Source organism: Artemia sp. Qi Xiang Cuo, chromosome 1 (genome assembly GCF_049724085.1).
Source record: "Artemia sp. Qi Xiang Cuo chromosome 1, ASM4972408v1, whole genome shotgun sequence".
Classification (NCBI taxonomy): domain Eukaryota; kingdom Metazoa; phylum Arthropoda; class Branchiopoda; order Anostraca; family Artemiidae; genus Artemia; species Artemia sp. Qi Xiang Cuo.
In genome coordinates, this window is record NC_142794.1 from 75,086,317 (window position 1) to 75,106,090 (window position 19,774).

Sequence of the window (19,774 nt, forward strand, 5' to 3'; positions counted from 1 at the left end):
AGTGTGTGTAAGTTTGATTTTGTCTTTAAGTTTTGGCGTGTGTGTGTGTGTGTAAGTTTTCGTGTGTGTGCGTGTAGTTTTTGTGTGTGTGTGTGTGTAAGTTTTTGTGTGTGTGTGTAAGTTTGTGTGTGGGTGTAAGTTTGTTTGTGTCTGTAAGTTTTTGTGTGTGTGTAAGTTTTTGTGTGTGTGTTAGTGTTTTTGGATGTGTGTAATTTTTTTTGTGTGTGTGTGTGTGTGTAAGTTTTGACGTGTGTTTGTGTAAGTTTTTGTGTGTGTGTGTGTGTGTGTGTGTGTGTGTGGGTTTAAGTTTTTGTGTGCATGTGTGTGTGTTTGTGTGTGTGTGTTTTTTTTTTTTTTTGTATGTTTTTGTTTGTGTGTGTTTTTTGTTGTTTGTTTGTGTGTTTGTGTTTGTGTGTGTGTAAGTTTTTGTATTTGTGTAAGTTTTTGTGTGTGTGTGTGTGTGTGTTTGTGTGTGTATGTAAGTTTTTGTGTGCATGTAGTTTTTGCATGTGCATGTAAGTTTTGTGTGTGTGTGTGTGTGTCTTTTATGTGTGTCTAAGCTTTTGTGTGTGGGTGTAAGTTTTTGTGTGTGTTTGTAGTGTGTGTGTGTGTTTGTGTGTGTGTGTGTAAGTGTTTGTGTGTGTGTGTGTGTGTATGTCTGTGTGTGTGTGTGTGTGTGTGTGTGTGTGTGTGTGTGTGTGTTTATGTGTGTGTGAGTCTGTGTGTGTGTGTGTTTTCTGTGTGTGTGTGTGTAAGTTTGTGTGTGTGTGTGTGTGTGTTTGTAAGTTTGTGTGTGTGTGTGTGAGTTTTGTTGTGTGCATGTGTAAGTTTTTTTTGTGTTTGTGTGTGTGTGTGTGTGTGTGTGTGTGTGTGTGTTTTGTGTGTGTAAGTTTTGGCGTGTGTGTGTAAGTTTCGTGTGTGTGTGTGTGTGTGTGTGTGTGTGTGTGTGTGTGTGTGTGTGTAAGTTTTTGTGTGCATGTAAGTTTTAGTGTGCATGTAAGTTTTCGTGTGCATGTGTAAGTTTGTGCGTGAGTGTGTGTGTGTGTGTAAGTTTTTTTTTGTGTGTAAGATTTTGAGTGTGTGTGTAAGTTTTAGTGTGTGTGTGTGTGTGTTTGTGTGTGTGTTAGTTTTGTGTGTGTGTGTGTGTGTGTTAGTTTTTGTGTTAATTTATGTTTGTGTGTGCTTTTATTTGTTAGTTTTCTTGTTTATTTTTTTGTGTGTGTGTGTGTGTGTGTATGTTTTTGTTTGAGTAAGTGTTGTCGTGCTTTTGTAATTTTTCGTGTGTGTGTGTGTGTAATTTTTAATGTGTGTGTGTGTGTATGTTTGTGTGTGTGTGTGTGTAATTTTTCGTGTGTTTGTGTAAGTTTTAGTGTGTGTGTGTAAGTTTTTTTGTGTGAGTGTTAGATTTTGTGCGGGTGTTTCAGTTTTTGTGTGCATGTAATTTTTTATGTGCATGTTAGTTTTCGTGTTCATGTGTAAGTTTTTGTATGTATGTGTGTGTGTGTGTGTGTGTGTGTGTGTGCGTAAGTTTTAGTGTGTGTGTGTAAGTTTTTGTGTGTAAGTTTTTGTGCGTGTGTGTAAGTTTTAGTGTGTGTGTAAGTTTTTGTGTACATGTAAGTTTTTGTGTGCATGTAAGTTTTTGAGTGTGGGTGTAAGTTTGTGCGTGTGGGTGTAAGTTTTGTGTGTGTGTGTGTGTAAGTTTTTGTGTGTCTAAGCTTTTGTGTGATTAAGTTTTGACGTTTGTGTGTGTAAGTTTTCGTGTGTCGAAAAATATAGAAGTGTCCAACTCAGAAAAGCCCGAAAACGTAATTTACATATCCTAAATCATAAGTTTCAGACAACACACTCCTATGAGTGGCTAAGAAATCTAGCTCAGAAAAGTGTGAAATAGCAAACTAGTCATCCCAAACTATTGGTTTCAGACAACAAACACCTATGATGGACTAAGAATCCTAGCTCTGAAAAGTTCAAATAGCAAACTAAACATCCCAAATCATAATTTTCTGACAACATACACCTATGAAAGGCTATGAAACCTAGCTAATAAAAGCCGGAAATAGCAAATTAACCATCCCAAATCATAGGTTTCAGACAACACTCACCTATGAACGGCTAAGAAATCCAGCTCGGAAAAGTAAAAAAATAGCAACCCACACATCCCAAATCATAGGTTTCAGACAACACATCCCTATGAAAGACTAAGAAATCCAACTCAGAAAAGCCCGAAATAGTAATTTACATATCCCAAATCATAATTTTCTGAAAGGACACAACTATGAAAGGATAAGAAATCTAGCTCAGAAAAGTCAAAAATAAAAAACTAGACATCCCAAACTATATGTTTCAGACAACAAACACCTATGAAAGGCTAAGAAATCCAGCTCAGAAAAGTCAAAAATAGCAATCCATCCATCACAAATCATAGGGTTCAGACAACACACACTAACGAAAGACTAAGAAATCTAGCTTAGAAAAGCCCGAAATAGTAATTTATATATCCCAATCATAGGTTTCAGACAACACTCACCTATGAACGGCTAAGAAACCTAGCTCAGAAAAGTCAAAAATAGCAAACAAGTCATCCCAAACTATAGGTTTCAGACAACAAACACCTATGAAAGGCTAAGAAATTCAGCTCAGAAAAGTCAAAAGTAGCAATCCACCCATCCCAAATCATAGGTTTCAGACAACACACACCTATGAAAGACTAAGAAATCCCACTCAGAAAAGCCCGAAATAGTAATTTACAAATCCCAAATCATAGGTTTCAGACATCATTCACCTATGAAAGACTAAGAAACCTTAGCTCAGAAAAGCCTGAAATATCGAAACTACTCATCCCAAACTAGAAGTTTCAGACAACAAACGCCTATGACGGACTAAGAATCATAGCTCTGAAAAGTTCAAATAGCAAACTACACATCCCAAATCATAAGTTTCAGACAAGGCACACCTATGAACGGCTAAGAAATCTAGCTCAGAAAAGACAAAAATAGCAAACCACTCATCCCTATCATAGGTTTCAGTCAACACACACCTATGAAAGTCTAATAAATTCAGTTCAGAAAAGTCAAAAATAGCAAACTACGTATCCCAAATCATGGGTTTCAGTCAACACACACCAACGAAAGACTAAGAAACCTATCTCAGAAAAGTCAAAAATAACAAACTACTCATCCCCAAATATTGGGTTCAGACAAAATTCACCTACGAAATACTAGAAAACCTTAGCTCAGAAAAGCCTGAAATAGCAAACTACACATCCCAAATCATAATTTTCTGACAACACATACCTATGAAAGGCTAACCCACACACCCCCAAATCATAGGTTTCAGACATCACACACCTACGAAAGACTAAGAAATCCGGCTATGAAAAGTCAGAAATAGCAAATTACATATCCCAAATCATAGGTTTCAGCCAACACTCACCTATGAACGGCTAAGAAACCTAGCTCAGAAAAGTCAAAAATAGCAAACTAGTCATCCCAAACTATAGGTTTCAGACAACAAACATCTATGAAAGGCTAAGAAATCCAGCTCAGAAAAGTCAAAAGTAGCAAACAACCCATCCCAAATCATAGGTTTCAGACAATACACACCTATGAAAGACTAAGACATCCAGCTCAGACAAGTCAAAAATAGCAAACTACATATCCCAAATCATCGGTTTCAGTCAACACACACCAACGAAAGACTAAGAAACCTAGCTCAGAAAAAGTCAAAAATAGCAAACTACTCATCCCAAACTATTGGTTTCAGACAACATTCACATACGAAATACTAGAAAACCTTAGCTCAGAAAAGCCTGAAATAGCAAACTACACATCCCAAATCATAATGTTCTGACAACACATACCTATGAAAGGCTAAGAAACCTAGCTCAGAAAAGTCGAAAATAGCAAACTACACATCCCAAATCATAGGTTTCAGACACTACACACCTATGAAAGACTAAGAAATCCAACTCAGAAAAGCCCGAAATAGTAATTTACATATCCCAAATCATAAGTTTCAGACAGCATTCACCTACGAAATACTAAGAAAACTTAGCTCAGATAATTCTGAAATAGACAACTACTCATAAAAAACTCGAATTTTCATTCAACAAACACATATTATTTAATAATAATAATATCTATTAATAGTAAAAATATCAAACTATACCTCCCAAATCATAATTTTCTGAAAGGACACACATATGATAGGCTAAGAAATCTAGCTCAGAAAAGACAAAAATAGCAAATTAACCATCCCAAATCATAGGTTTCAGTCAACACACACCTACGAAAGGCTAAGAAATCCAGCTCAGAAAAGTCAAAAAATAGCAACCCGCACATCCCAAATCATAGGTTTCAGACACCACACACCTACGAAAGACTAAGAAATCTGGTTATGAAAAGTCGGAAATAGCAAATTACATATCCCAAATCATAGGTTTCTGACAACACTCACCTATGAACGGCTGAGAAACCTTGCTCAGAAAAGTCAAAAATAGCAAACTAGTCTTCCCAAACTATAGGTTTCAGACAACAAACACCTATGAAAGGCTAAGAAATCCAGCTAAGAAAAGTCAAAAGTAGCAATCCACCCATCCCAAATCATAGGTTTCAGACAACACACACCTATGAAAGACTAAGAAATCCAGCTCAGAAAAGTCCAAAAAGCAAACTACACCTCCCAAATCATAATTTTCTGAAAGCACACTCCTATGAAAGGCTACGAAATCCAGCTCAGAAAAGTCAAAAATAGCAAACTATTCACCCCAAACTATTGGTTTCAGACAACATTCACCTACGAAATACTAGGAAACCTTAGCTCAGAAAAGCCTGAAATAGCAAACTATACATCCCAAATCATAATTTTCTGACAACGCATACCTATGAAAGGCTAAGAAATCCAGCTCAGAAAAGTCTAAAATAGCAAACTATACATCCCAAATCATAGGTTTCAGACACCACACACCTATGAAAGATTAAGAAATCCAACTCGGAAAAGTCAAAAATAGCAAACTAAATATCCCAAATCATAAGTTTCAGTCAACACACACCAACGAAAGGCTAAGAAACCTAGCTCATAAAAGCCTAAAATAGCAAACTACTCATCCCAAACTATTGGTTTCTGACAACATTCACCTAGGAAATACTAGGAAACCTTGGCTCAGAAAAGCCTGAAGTAGCAAACTACACATCCCAAATCAGAGGTTTCAGACAACACCCCTCAACGAACGCCGGGTGCTCGGGGAGAGCCTGTGAGGGTATGTGGGTCCCTTGAGGGCGGGTGGTCCTTGGGGAGCGCGGGGGGACCTTGGGGGACCCGGAGCGGGCCTTTGGGGGTCTGAGGCGGGCGTTGGGGGGGTAACATTTGGAAATTTTTACTTTTTAGTTTACTTTTTTTTTTGCGGCGCATCCCTGCGGCGCTTTCCTGCGGTGCCTCCCTGCGGCGCTTTCCTGGACCATGGCGCATCCCTGCGGTAAATCCTGCGGCGCTTTCCAGGCCCACGGCGCATCCCGGCAGCGCTTCTCTGGTCCGGGGGACCTTTGGGGGCAGGGGGAGGGCCTTTGGGGCACAGGGAGGGCCTTTGGGGTACAGGGAGGGCCTTTGGGGGTCCGGGGGGGCAGTTGGGGGCCTGGAGGACATTTGGGGACCGGTGGAGGGGCTTTGGGACCCCGTTGGTCCTTTGGGAGCTCGATGGGCCTTTGGGGGCCCGGGGATGGCCTTTGGAGGTCTGGGTGGGCCTTTGGGGGCGCCGGTGGCCCTTTGGGAGCTTGGGGGGCCTTTGAGGACCGGGGACTTCCTTCGGGGTTGGGGTAGGAGGATTTGAACCCTTTGGGGTTGGGTTAGAGGACCTCACAACACTGTTCAAATGAAACTTGTGTATTATAACGACCACACTCAAAACCTCTTCCAAAATCTCTTCAAAAATCTTCTTTTAAAATGTCTCTATCTGTTTCGCCGAAATAGTTCCATAACCTGTCTAAAACGGTTTCGCCCAAATAATCCCTAAACGTAAATTCAGCGTGTTCCTTTGTTATTGGCATCTCTGCGCTAACGCATTTCAAATTAATAAGAAACCTTTTCGCGCGCTACAACAATTCATCGCTAAGATGTTTCTTGCCTAATTGTTTCCATGGCCTTTGGTTATTAATATCCTTTGGAGATCGACCAAAAGAGTTGTTCCCGAGGCAAAGACATTAATGATTTGGATCTATTCCTGGAGAAATCTTTCTAGGCGAAAATTTTTAAAGTCTGACAGATGATGTCATTGATTGATTGATCTGTCAAGAAAGGGGAAATTAATTTGTTGTTTCTAAGGGGAATTATTGATTCACGATAGGTGAATTGAGGTCGACAGCACAGGTGGTCCACGGTCGATGTTGTTGTTGTTGTAAGTGCACGCTCTCAGCGAATGTCAAGGTCGTTGTTGTTGTTGTTGACACACTTGGAAATTTAGGTCATTGACCCCATTACGTAATCATTCTCCCTAGGGAGGCTATGCCCATATATGGACCATAAACCACGTGGTAATGTCACGAGTATAAGATAGCCTTCTACTAACGTTGCGACACTGGGGTTGACAACAAAGGATAGTTCAACTCAGTCTAATTTTTCTTCACTAATGGGCATTGTATATGTGAATGACCTTAACCTGTGAAGCGTAATATACTACATTAACAGAGAATTAGTCTAACAGTTCTTCGTAACGAACGTACTCTTGGCCCGAGCAACTCGGGCCAATATGAACTGAAGTTCTAAACAGGAATTTTGATTCTAAAAATGATTGGATTTTTATGAGGATTTTTATTCCAAATATATAATTTTATGAAATTTAGTCTTTTTCACCGAAAGCTACACTCCTTAGAAAATTAGCCGTATTTTCAAAAAAAGGGAGAAACGCCCACAAAAAGCAAGGGATCCTAATGAAAATTATTTTTATTTTTATTTTTTTTTTTCAAGGTAACTGAATCGAACCAACGGTCCTAGAAGATCGGAAGGGGCTCATTCGAAAGGAAATGAAGAGTTCTAGCGCTCTTTTTAAGTGATCATAAATATTTTGTCACGAGTTCTCTGTCGTGGTGTTCTCTGACGTTTTGTGACACCAAACTGTGATTTTACTTTAAAGGGGACCAAGTTGCTATCGATTGAAAACACTGAGATAGCCAATCGATTTAAAAGTATAACGAACTATATTTGCTTCCAAGTTGTAGAGGTAGCAATGGTGCAAGGTGGCTTTTATGAAGCAGGAGTGGTGGGTAGTTTTTTGCTCGGGGGAGGCAGATGCGTTGAGGGTGCATTTTAATGCCTGAACATCCTAGCTCTTATTGAGCCTTAAATTAAATTAAATAAAAAAAACAAGTTTTTTAAACTGGAAGTAAGGAGCGACATTAAAACTTAAAACGAACAGAAATTATTCCATATATAAAAGGGGCTGTCCCCTCCTCAATGCCTCGCTCTTTACGCTAAAGTTTTTTATTGTTTTAAAAATAAATTTTTGAGACAGAGTCAAACTTTTGCGTAAAGAGCGAGGCGTTGAGGAGGGGACAGCCCCTTTCATATATGGAATAATTTCTGTTCGTTTTAAGTTTTAATATCGCTCCTTGCTTTCAGTTTAAAAAACTTTTTTTTATATTTAATTTCTGATCGTTTTTTAGTTAATGCAGCTTTTATTTCGGCTCACCGACATTGAATAAGTGAACAAAATTTGCATAAAAATTTTACTTTTCTTTTGCTAAATGGCTGTCTCTAAATTTGGTTCTGACGTAATTTACAAATTAACTTACGTAGCCGTAGTAAATACCTTGCTCTTTAAACTGAACTACGAGTTTTGTTCAAATTCTTTAAAAATGACCCCTTAATCACAAATGCCGTTAGTTAGAATAAACAGATCTTATGAAAGTAATACAAAATCTTTGGCTTAAAGAGCGAGGCATTGACTAGAAGGTAAACCCAATCATATAGCTAATATTTTTTGTTCGTTTTAAGTTTTGATGTTGCTCCTTACTTTCAGTTGAAAAACTTCTTTTTTTATGTTTAATTTCTGATTTTTTTTTTAAATAATGATGGGAAATCCGGCGCCCCCTTCATAGCAATGTCCCTTCCCCCATGAAAACTTCCTTCCTGAAAAGATCCTCCCCTATACCCCCCCATCCAGCCCCACCCCCACTAAAATTCCCCCTGAAAACTTCTGTATACTTCCCAATAACCAATACTATATGTTGACAGTGCGTAAAGTTCGTAACTTTCAGCCCTCCCCCTTGGGGCTTCGAATGATTAAGTCATCCTAAAAGACATATTTATAATATTATCGACCATGCTGAACAAAATGGCTATCTCAAAATTTTGATCGGGTGACTTTGGTAAAAAAATGAGCGTGGGAGGGGGCCTAGTTGCCCTCCATTTTTTGGTCACCTAAAAAGGGCACTAGAACTTTTAATTTCAGTTCCAATGAGCCCTCCCACGATATTCTAGGACCACTGGGTCGATACGATCACCCCTGGGAAAAAAAAAAAAAATAATAAATAAACACGCTTCCATGATCTTTTTTCTGGCAAAAAATGGAAAATTCCACATTTTTGTAGATAGGAGCTTGAAACCTCTGCAGTAGGGTTCTCTAATACGCTGAATATGATGGTGTGATTTTCATTAAGGCTATATAACTTTTAGGGGGTCTTTCCCCCTTTTTTCGAAAATCAGCCAAATTTTCTCAGGCGCGTAACTTTTGATGGGTAAGATTAAACTTGATGAAACTTATATATTTGAAATCAGAATTAAAATTCGATTCTTTTGATGTATCTATTCGTATCAAAATTCCGTTTTTTAGAGTTTAGGTTACCATTGAGCCGGGTCGCTCCTTACTTACAGTTCGTTACCACGAACTGTTTGATATTGAACGAGTTTTGGGGAATGGAGGGGAGTATAAATTTGTATCTAATCTCTTTTTTTCACCTGTAATATTTGTGTCTACATCTTTATTATTATGTCTGATAGGGGGGGGGGGGGTGAGTGTAATAGTTCCCTCCCATTTTGAAGAAGCTTTTCTATGCAGCGTAAAATGTTGCTATCACATGCCTAAAGGTACAGATGTGGAAAAAGCAAGGCAGGGTATCAAGATCCTCGCCAGTAAGCTTCTTAGGGGAGGGGGGGGCAAGTGATACCAGAAGCTTTGTTTCAGAGATTTTATATGGTAATATTTCTCTTATCCAATTTATATACAGTATTTCAGTGTATTTAAATATCATTTAACCCTATTGTAGTTATCTCAAACTATCCTCTACACAAATGGGGAATTTTCCTTTCTTTTTTAGAAACAGGATCCCAAATTCAAGTTTTTTTTTTGTTTTTGTTTTTTAGGGGTGATCATATCAAACCAATAGTTCTAGAAAACTGAGAGACAGCTCATTCCATTGGAACTTAAAAATCATTGTGCTCTTTGTAAGTAACCAAGTAACCGTTCTCCCATTTGATAGAACAAAACTATAATTCTGATCAAAAGATGGCCAATTGGTTATGGACTGTAAATTCTGAGATAGCCAATTGATTTAAAGCTATTGAAGAACTATAGAATGAACTTCCCAGTTTCAGAGGCAGTAAAGCAACATGGTGGTTGCGTTCGCACCAGTCTTCATTGTACAAAATAAACGGTTAACATAGACGCCTATTTAAGCTTGGTTTAACCAAGTTGATTCAGATTATATTTGAAAAAATTCTGCAAATTGAGGTATAATTTTGTATCAGGTATTATGGAAGAAAGTCGTTAGGTCGTTGCTAATGGGAGGAGAGGGGTTCTCGATGCCTAAAAACAATTTTAAATCAAGTTGTTTTAATTTCTGTGAGTGTTCAGGTAAATAAAGAGGATTGTGGGGGGGGGAGTAAAAATTGGTTTATAACCTCCTTACATTCGCATTAAGCCTAAATATAAGTACTGTAGTGTGATGGACTCGTGAAATATTTTTTCGTGAAATATTAAATCTCAAGTCCATGTCATACCTTGGTTAGGCCTGAGCAAAATTTGAAATACGATCAGAAGTTGAATAGAAAATAAACAAGTGTTTTCCAACTGAAAGTAAGAAGCAACATTGCCGCTTAAAACAAATGAAAATATTCCGTTATTAAGGGGAACTCATCCCTCCTCAGTTCCCCTGCTCCCTCCTTAGCTCTCCTATTCTTACGCTGAAACTTTGCTTTTTGTCCCAATCTCTTTAAGTACAACTACTCAAACACAAGAGTCGCTGAATTTTAATTAGAGGTAATTTTTAAAGCACTATAAAATTTTAGCATTAAGGCCGGACGGACTGAAGAGGAAGCACTGTTGCTCCGCACTTTCCTTTTGGTTTTTGGTTTGCTGTTGCTCCGCACTTTCTGTTGAAAATACTTTGTTTATATTTTGATATAATTTTTAAGGCTGCTACTTTGATAGCAATATTGAAATTGAACTGTAATATAGGAGCAGAATATAATCATTTCCGTCAGATTGGTGTTTGGCACTGTCTATCTGTTTTAGCGGGATTTTAGCACAAATCTGTTTTTTAATTATCTTATTTTTTAGAGAGGGAGGTGCTCTAACTATCTCTTGACCCCTCCCCGCCCTATTTTGAGGTACAATGAATTAGTTGATATTAATTTTTCTTTTTTTACTTAAGACCAATTATCAACTTTGCCCGCCCCCCTCCTTCCCATGCCCAGTCACAATGAATTAACTGTAAATTTTTTTTGTCTCTTTGACTTATAACAAATTCTAAATTCCAGGTTCATAAAAAGACAATAAAATGGCTTCGCGCAGCACTGGAGAAAGTCGACTGAAGATACTCGCTGGAATTCCAGAAGCAGTTTTTGTGGTAAGCGCCATTTAGAAAATTAGAAAAGCAGAATGATATTAGATGTCAATGCTCAATAATTTGTAAAAAGTTTAAATTCTAAAACGATTACGTAATTCTAAGATGTTTCTGAACATATTAAATCTAAAAAAAAAGGTTACTAAATTAGGTAGTATTTAGGTAGAATACGTGTCTAGCTATTCTATTGATTTGTAGTTTGGATTTTTTTTTTTTTCAATTGGAAGTAGAATATCCAATTCTTTTTAAACTCTGTAAAATTAGAAAGGATTAGAAGCTATGCTAATAATTAATGAATTTTCAGCAAAGTATTGTTTCAGATCATAATGTTTTTGTCGCAAATATAAATTGATTGGATATACAAAATTACCTTTGGGAACCTAGGCTTGGAAAAATATATCGGTTTTCTTTGTGACTATTTCTGGAAAAAAAAATTCTAAAGGTTTTGGTGAGATATAATGGGTACTCGGACTTCGAAAAATATTTATTTAAAAAATGTAGTAAGAAAGTTTATTATGTTATTTTTCCGTTGTTTCTTGGATTTTCCAGGAAGATGTAGATAGCTTCATGAAGAAAGGTGGAAATGAATCTGTTGAAATTGTCCTAAAGCGTCTTGATGAACAACACAATAAATACAAATTTATGGAGACCAATTTACTTTCCAGGAAGAAAAAGTAAGTGCAATTTGAAAAGAAAATTGATAAACCACACGATTTAATTATGCAGTGTATTAAGGTTAGAATCTTGCTTAAAACCTGGTGTAAGTCCACTTAGGGGAGTATTTGGGTAACACACTTAAGATTTTTTCTCGCATGATCCAAAGAAATGGGGATCGTCTTGTGAGAAAAATTGTTTTTATAAAAAAAAAGTCTGTAATCTAATGCTTCTTCTTGGAAGCAATTTTCAGAAGTGGACTGTATGGTTTGTTTCAAATGAATCAGTTGGAAATTTCAAATTTTTCAGGAGAATTTGCCTTAGACGTTGTGATCAGATAAAGTCAATTATTGTAAGCTGAGGCACGCTGGTAAAACGCTTTCTTGCCCAGTAAAAACCGTTTAATTCCTAGACAATGTGATAAAATATAAAAGACCAGAATGCCATTGGTAATAAAGGCTGGTACATTTTGATTCCGGGAATAATTTCTAATATACTTGAATCGTTTACATTACCCCACCATTTCTATTCTTGTTCTTTTAGTCTGATACGTATTCTTTAGGAAGCAAATGGCTTAAGTAAATGTGAGATCATGACCAGAAAACGTTGGGTTCTTTTATGTTTTAAAAAAATTTTACAAAAGAAAAAATCATAATTCTTTTTTTCCAACTTTTGAAACTAATGAAGTTAACACAAGGTTTAGTAAAATAGAGTATTAAATATAGGTTTAACTTCGCATCTCTCTTAAAATATGCCTAAAAAAATCTGGTATTTGTCACACAAAGAGTTCATGGGGTATTTATCTTTCGCATCTTGAGTTGCAAATAATAATTTCAACTATGAAATTATTAAAAGAATTTAAAATTTGTAATTAATGTAATATAGCAATATGTGGGTTTTCATAATTTTTGCCTATTTTATTATAACATTTTAAGAGAACTGTCCATTTTAAATGAATGGGTGCTTGAAAGAGAATAGGCGCTTCAAAAACATTGTTCGATCCAAGATCTGAGCTTCTGTTATTATGGCTCTACCTCAAGGTAGAGCCGTTACTACTAGACCATATCGTCTTGTCAGTAAAAGTCTTCTTTATATTATTTGATTTTTCAAATCGCGTGTGTATTACATGTTTAAAGTTTAAGAAAATAAGGTAACCTAGACCTCAAAGTTTTATCTCCGCTCGATGGAGCTTTTTAATGCTCTCTTTCATCTATAAATCTATAAAAATCACGCTGAAATGGTCTATAGCTTTGAATGAGGCTTTAAACATGTCTCTATAATGTTGACTGCGTGCTAATTCTACTAGTGGTAATTGAGGGGGGACCGTGCTCCCCTAGTTTTACTCCTGCCTACATTTTGATTTTTTTTTTGTTTTTGATCTTTTTTTTTTGCGAAAGACCCTTTTTTGGTATTTTCATTTAAACAGAAATGTACGACCTAAAGTGCAATTTCGGGTGCTACATGGCACTTTATGATGGTGTTGTCAAGTCAATTTTATAAAGAATGATTGAATATATAAATTAGATTTTCAATTCGCCCTTAAACAGCTATCTATGATGTTCCAGTACCCCGCTAGCAGCAACGAAAAAAAAGAAGACGTCAGTATTTTGCGTACAAAAAAGTGATTTTCCTTGTTGTTTTTGGTGAAGGGTGGGGAGGTTTTAAGTGTCCTAAAGGGTTTTCGACTATGGCAATTTCAACAGTGTATGTTTCGTTTCGATCCGAACCATTTTCAAAAGGTTTCAGGCTCTTTTTCAAAGTCCCCGCAATTTCTTTTTTCAAAATACCATTTTGATATCAGGACTAATCGAAATAATAGATACCATTCTTGAATCAGATATAAAAGCTATTTTTTCTCACTTGACAGTTTTTCTAGATGCATTTTTATTTTTTTGGTTACTACAGGCCGTCGTTCGCTCTTAACTAGGTTGCAGATATCGCTGCAACCATGATATAGAGTTTTAAACAAAAATGTATAATCACGCGAATCCACATGAATGAGCCTCAGAAAGTGTTGCAGGCTACCAACTTTTTCTGTTCTTTTGCGTGGTTCATATATATACATATATATATATATATATATATATATATATATATATATATATATATATATATATATATATATATATATATATATATATATATATATATATATATATATATATATATACATATATATTTATTTTTGCAGGCTTAGAAGCCAGATTCCAGATATAGAAAAATCTTTACAGATTTTAGAGGTGCTAAAGCAGAAGTCGCAATCACAAGAAAAATTTGATACTCGTTTTCTATTGACTGATCAAGTTTACGCATCAGCTGAAGTTGAACCAACAAAATCAGTCTGTCTTTGGCTTGGGGTAAGCTAGATTATCTTGTATTTACGTATTTAGTATTAATTGTATGCATCCGTGGAGACAGGCATTCACAACTAGGGGAATTTCCCCATATTAGTTCTAAGGAACAGTTATCTCAGACATTATCCTTAAAAGGCTCTGAAACTCACATCCCAATCTAAAACTTTGAATAGTTACACCTATTCCTTGGGAATTAAAAGAATAGGAAGAATTTGCATGAATAGAGTAGAGGCATGGATGATGAACTAAATTATTCTTTTCCGAAACTCCTCGGAACGAGATATTTCGAAGTTTCCTTGTGTATCATGACGGATGCGTAAATGGTGACGGGACGGGCAGGGTTGAGCCTCTGGCGGTTTAATACAGGAAGGTAGGGTGTGCGGTTAAAAACCACTAACGCCATTTACAATGTAGCGTGTGGGCGACTTTATGAAAAAGTAACAAAATGTTGGACACCTGTTATGATTAATCGCTAATGTAATAGGATTGAAGGTGAGATTTATTAGTTAGAAACAATTGACCAGCACTTTTTGTTGTCAAAAATTATTTAGTCAAAATCCAAAGAAAATCTCATCATGTTAAGTAGTTAGCTAACTTTAAGCTGGTCCCCCTACTTTATTTGTTCTCCTATGTATTTCAAAATATCTGGAAAGACAAGTATGTGTCATTTTGGGTGAAATAAAGTCACCAAACGCTAGATGGCGCTCGATATTTCCCTTTTAAACACTAGCACCAGTTTCCACTCTTATAAGTTTACAATACTCTTTTGGTCGTATCCAATAATTGGATACGACCAAAAGAGTATTGTAAACTTATAAGAGTGGAAACTGGTGCTAGTGTTTAAAAGGGAAATATCCAGCGCCATCTAGCGTTTGGTGACTTTATTTCACCCAAAATGACACATACTTGTCTTTCCAGATATTTTGAAATACATAGGAGAGCAAATAAAGTAGGAGGACCAGCTTAAAAATAATATTTTTAAAGTTAGCTAACTACTTAACATGATGAGATTTTCTTTGGATTTTGATTAAATAATCTCTGCGCATACTACCCTGCCTGTTTTTGGTAAATTATCAGAATTAGCTTTAAAAATGACAGTCATTCTAGCCTTACTGTTTTCTGTAGGCTAGTATTTTTTTTTGCATTTTTGATTAAACAAAAAAGCAGTTTTTGAATATTAATATCCCCTTCTGCGAATCAAACAATACTTTTTATTTAAACTGATACCAATTGTATTTTAACAACGTTATTTTTTGCAATACTTTTTACTGGCTTTATTCTTAAAATGAAATATCCGAAAAAAGGTAAATTTTTTAATAAAACAGTGAAGTTTAAAAGGAACACAAATTTTATGCAGAATATCCGAATATATTCATACAAAACTCCGAATATTTCAGCTCCACATCTGGAACTCTTAAAATCTGGAAAAAAAACTAGCTCAAACAAATTAACGCATAGTCTGCATAACAAGATGATAAAAAACAAACGATTTACAAAAACGAAAGAAAGTCGTATCAGACAAACTTTAAGTGAAACAATGGATTTATTTAAAAATCTTGGTTAAACTAATGAGAATCAGATATATTCTTCATTATTAGAAGTATACAAGGTTCTGGCCTGTCTAATTAAACTATTATAAGCGGGATTCTATCTATATTCTTCATGGTCTCTATTTTGTTTTAATTCTTCTATGGATATTTTTTTTCTTTTCTATAATCTCTAAAACTAATTAACAGTCCAACGCAATCACCAAAGTTTTTTTTTTCGGTCAAACAATATATTATGCGTGAAAGATCTAATGTTATAATGATCATTTATAATGTTATAAATGTTCAAAATATTCATAAAATCCTCAATTATTCAACATATATATATTTAATAAAAATTGTAGAACTGATATGCAAAAAGAAAGAAAAATGTTTTACAAAAAATTTGCTGAAAGGTTTGAAAAATTTTGCTGGTATCGTTTTTAAATACTTTTGAGTTTTAAATCGTACAACTTTAAACTTGGTACAAATTGCTCATGAAAGGAAAGAAAGTTTGAAAAATCCTGCTGGTAATGCAAATTGTCTCTTTTCTTCTTTCAGGCTAATGTTATGCTGGAATATACTCTTGAAGAAGCGGAAGAACTTCTGAAGAAAAATTTAGAAATTGCAAAGAATAGTAACATCCAAGTTGACAACGATCTAGATTTCCTAAGGTCAGTAAATTGGTCGGTTACTGTTTTTGTTTTCATTTCCCTAAATATTTGGCAATATCCTGTATGGATATGTTCTATTGCATTGGACTAAATTAATCAACAGATTTTTTTTTTTTTTTAATTAAAGTAACCCCTCGAACGTTCTGCCACACTTTAAACAAAACAAAACTGGAAAACCAAAGATCCCAGGCAGCGGGGCTTCCAGCGATCTATGACTGTTGCTCCGTCGTTATGCAAGATTTTTGTAGGAATTGCTAGTTATAGATGTAATTTTTCGAGCTTTTATACTACCCATATTCAGTTTGGGTTTAAGAGGAGTAGCAGAGCATGCGCGCAACACCTAGTTCGTAACATTCTTCTTGAGTATAACTGTATTAGTGATATAGAAATTGCTGCAGCTTTAGGTGCTAGGTGGACAATAAATTCTAGTGTTGCTTACCGCTGATAATCGTGTGCTTTCAGAAGCCTGTTCTGGTACCTTTCTGCAATTTTTATTAGAATTTGAATGTCAAGGTCAAAATTTCCGCTTTGCATGGACCACGAATATATCAGTTTGTTATTCCTGTAAGAAAGGGGTTATTTCAGGGAGATAACTCCTTGCCTCCTCTTTCTAATAATAGTGTAATTATGTCCCAAAGAGTAACAAAGCCGAGTTTTATGAATGTAGGGGCTGATGTCTCATTTTTGGTTAATGCGGATGGTATATTTAATTTATTTAAATATTGATAGGATGACTTATCCCTAACCACACACTACACTCCCGGCCGAAGGCACTGAATCAGGAGATCGGTACCTGCGCAACGTAGATCATTGGTCAGCATGTGAAAAAGTTTAAGTAAATTTACATTATTATAGGCTGGTCTGCCTATATATATATATATAGGACTACATATCCTTTAAGGTATCGAATCCCCTTAAAGCTGTTTCAGGAATGGTAACTGTTATTTTGGTTAGATTCAATATTGAAAATTCGTTGCAAAAAACAAATTTTGAAAGAGCCTGATGAAACCCCTCGAAAATGATGCCAGGTCAAAATTAGAAGTGGTCAAAAGCGGACTATTGTCGAAGACCCTATACAGGATAATTATATTAAAAAAAAAAATTCAACTGAAAGTAAGGAGCAACATTAAAACAAACAATAATTATTACGTATACCAAGGGTGCTGCCCCCTCCTCAACACCTCGCTCTTTACGCTAAAGTTTTTTGGTACTTTAAAAAAGGCGTCTTATTGTTCTAATTAAACGGTCCTTGTATTCCAGGAGTCATTACTAAAAAACTGGGACAAAATTCAAAATTTAGCGTAAAGAGCGAGGTGTTGAGGAGGTGGCAGTCCCCTTTATATACGTAACAATTTCTGTTCGTTTTTAGTTTTTATGTTGCTCCTTACTTTTAGTTGACAAAACGTGTTTTTTTATTTGATCGTTTTTTAAGTAATGAGAGGAAATCTGGCCCCACCTCCATAGAGAACCCCCCTCCTTACGGAAATATCCTCTAGACAATTCAATCTCGGTGAAAATTTTTCCCAAATAATTACTCTTAACCACTCCGCGCGTAAAATTGAGAAGGAAAAGAGAAAGCAAGACAAATAAAAAGAATTTTGTATAAAAATTCTGGCAAATTCTCCCAGTATGTAATTTCCCCTGACAAGTTCACTCCCTGGAAACTTCCCTTCCTATGGAAAACTCCCCCGTGGAAAATCCCCCAGCAGAAAATTCGTCCCCCCCCCCGAAAATATATGTCCACATCCCAATGACAAATACTATGCGCAAACAATGGGCAAATTTTATAACTTAGACCTTTCCCCGGGGGCTGTGGGGGAAGGAGGTCATGTTATATCTAACGGCATAGCTATTGGGCTTTTCAACTATGATAAACAAAATGGCTATCTCAAAATCTAGATCGGACGATTTTGGGAAAAAAAGGGGCGGGGGGGCCTAGTTGCCCTCCAAATTTTTGGTCACTTAAAAAGCCACTAAAACTTTTAATTTCTTTTCGAATGAGCCCTCTCCCAATATTCTAGGACCTCTGGGTCGACACGATCACCCCTGGAAAAAAAAAAAAATAAATAAAAATAAACAGACATCCATGATCTTTCTTCTGGCAAAAAATACAAAAGTCCAAATTTTTACAGATACGAGCTTGAAACCTAGTAGGGTTCTACAGTAGGGTTCTCTGAAACGTTGAATCTGATGTTGTGATTTTCATTGAGATCACTTGCCTTTTGGGGGCTGTTTCCTCCGTTTTTTGAAAATCAGGAAAATTTTCTCAGGCTCGTAACCTTTGATGGGTAAGACTAAACTTAATGAAACTTATATATTTGAAATCAGCATGAATTAAAGTTATCAAGTATTTTGCACTAGGTTGCATAGGTTGCATCAAGCCATGGCCAATTGTAGACAGAGAAAAGCCAAGACAGATAGTCCAAGTATTTGCGAGGCAAATGTTTAAATGGCTGGAGCACGGGTAAATGGCAGGAGTATGCATGACTCTTATTGGACACATACTTGTTTGTTAGTTTTTGGAAAGGCATGCTTGCTAGGCATGCAGATAGGAGCTTAAAACCTAGTAGGGTTCTCTGATACGTTGAATCTGATGGTTTGATTATAATTTGGGTCACTCGACTATTAGAGGCTGTTTCCCCCTTTCTTCGAAAATTCGGAAAATGTTCTCAGGCTCATAATATTTGATGAGTAAGGCTAAAAATGAAATTCATACATTTGAAATCATCAAAAAAATATAGTTTGAGTTTTGGTTACTATTGAGCCGGGTCGCTCCTTACTTACAGTTCGTTACCACAAACTGTTTGATAACGCGACTTGATCCGCTATCTTAAAATGCTTTATCGTACCAAAAATTTCATTTTGGTGTCATTTTTGGAGTGGAAAGGCTGGGAAACATGAAAAGGGTACCGTGATAACTTGCATGGTCTAAAACCCTAGACATGAGGTTGAAAATCCCCCCCCCCTCTTGTGCACTCTACCTCCCAGTACTCTTGCTGAGTTTCATAAATCATCTGCTGGCCTTCACAAGTAGTAGACTACTGCAACGTCGTAGAGATTTCCAATGGTTCAGTTCAAAGATCTTGATCGTATCCATGGGCTTTTTGTAAGTTCGTTTTAATAATGCTATTGTAAAGTTTCATACGACCCTAAAAAAGGAACGTTTTCTTTCCATCTCTGTAGTTAAAAGGCTGGGAAGCATAAAAAGGGTACCATTGCAATATCCATGGTTGAAAATCCTTATTGGAAGGTTTACAACTCCTCCTCTTGTATAATCCAGCTCACAGCCACCTTAGTGGTGGAAACTAAAACATGTTCTGAAAAAAAAAACTGCGGAATGAAAAACAGAATTCATTGAGATTTGATTTTGGAATAACAATGATACTTATGTTTGTCTGTACGGTGAAAGTTAATTCCCAAAACAACCTTTGGAAATTTCGAATAAGAGCTTGAAATACACATGTGTCTCATTATTTCTATTATTTCTCCAACAGTGTCCCTATTCCTTATACAGCATTAGGCTCTGTATGTTTGCTAATTCTCTTGCAGTCACGGCGTAAGAGTAGCGGTTCTAACCTACATACCCAGCTCCTAACTTCAACCCTACCCAGCTCCAGTTGTTTTCCAAACTTACCTATCGATGAATACTTACTTCCTAAGTAAGTAAACTCATCCCTACTTTTTAATTATGTGGCTCCCGAATTACTGTATCAGTTGGTGTAAGCCCTCACCCC

The 19,774-nt window shown here is 36.3% G+C and overlaps 1 protein-coding gene across 2 annotated transcripts in view; it reads left to right on the forward strand.

Annotated features, from left to right (window-relative positions):
* mgr (prefoldin subunit mgr) overlaps window positions 1-19,774 on the forward strand; it is a 63,298-nt gene that overhangs the window by 41,822 nt on the left and 1,702 nt on the right. For both annotated transcript variants that reach the window (XM_089096203.1, XM_089096210.1), the window contains 4 exons: window positions 10,747-10,835; window positions 11,382-11,506; window positions 13,678-13,843; window positions 15,928-16,040. In XM_089096203.1, the coding sequence (XP_088952329.1) occupies window positions 10,767-10,835; window positions 11,382-11,506; window positions 13,678-13,843; window positions 15,928-16,040 (473 nt within the window). In that variant the 5' untranslated portion in view covers window positions 10,747-10,766. The remainder of the gene's footprint in view (window positions 1-10,746; window positions 10,836-11,381; window positions 11,507-13,677; window positions 13,844-15,927; window positions 16,041-19,774) is intronic.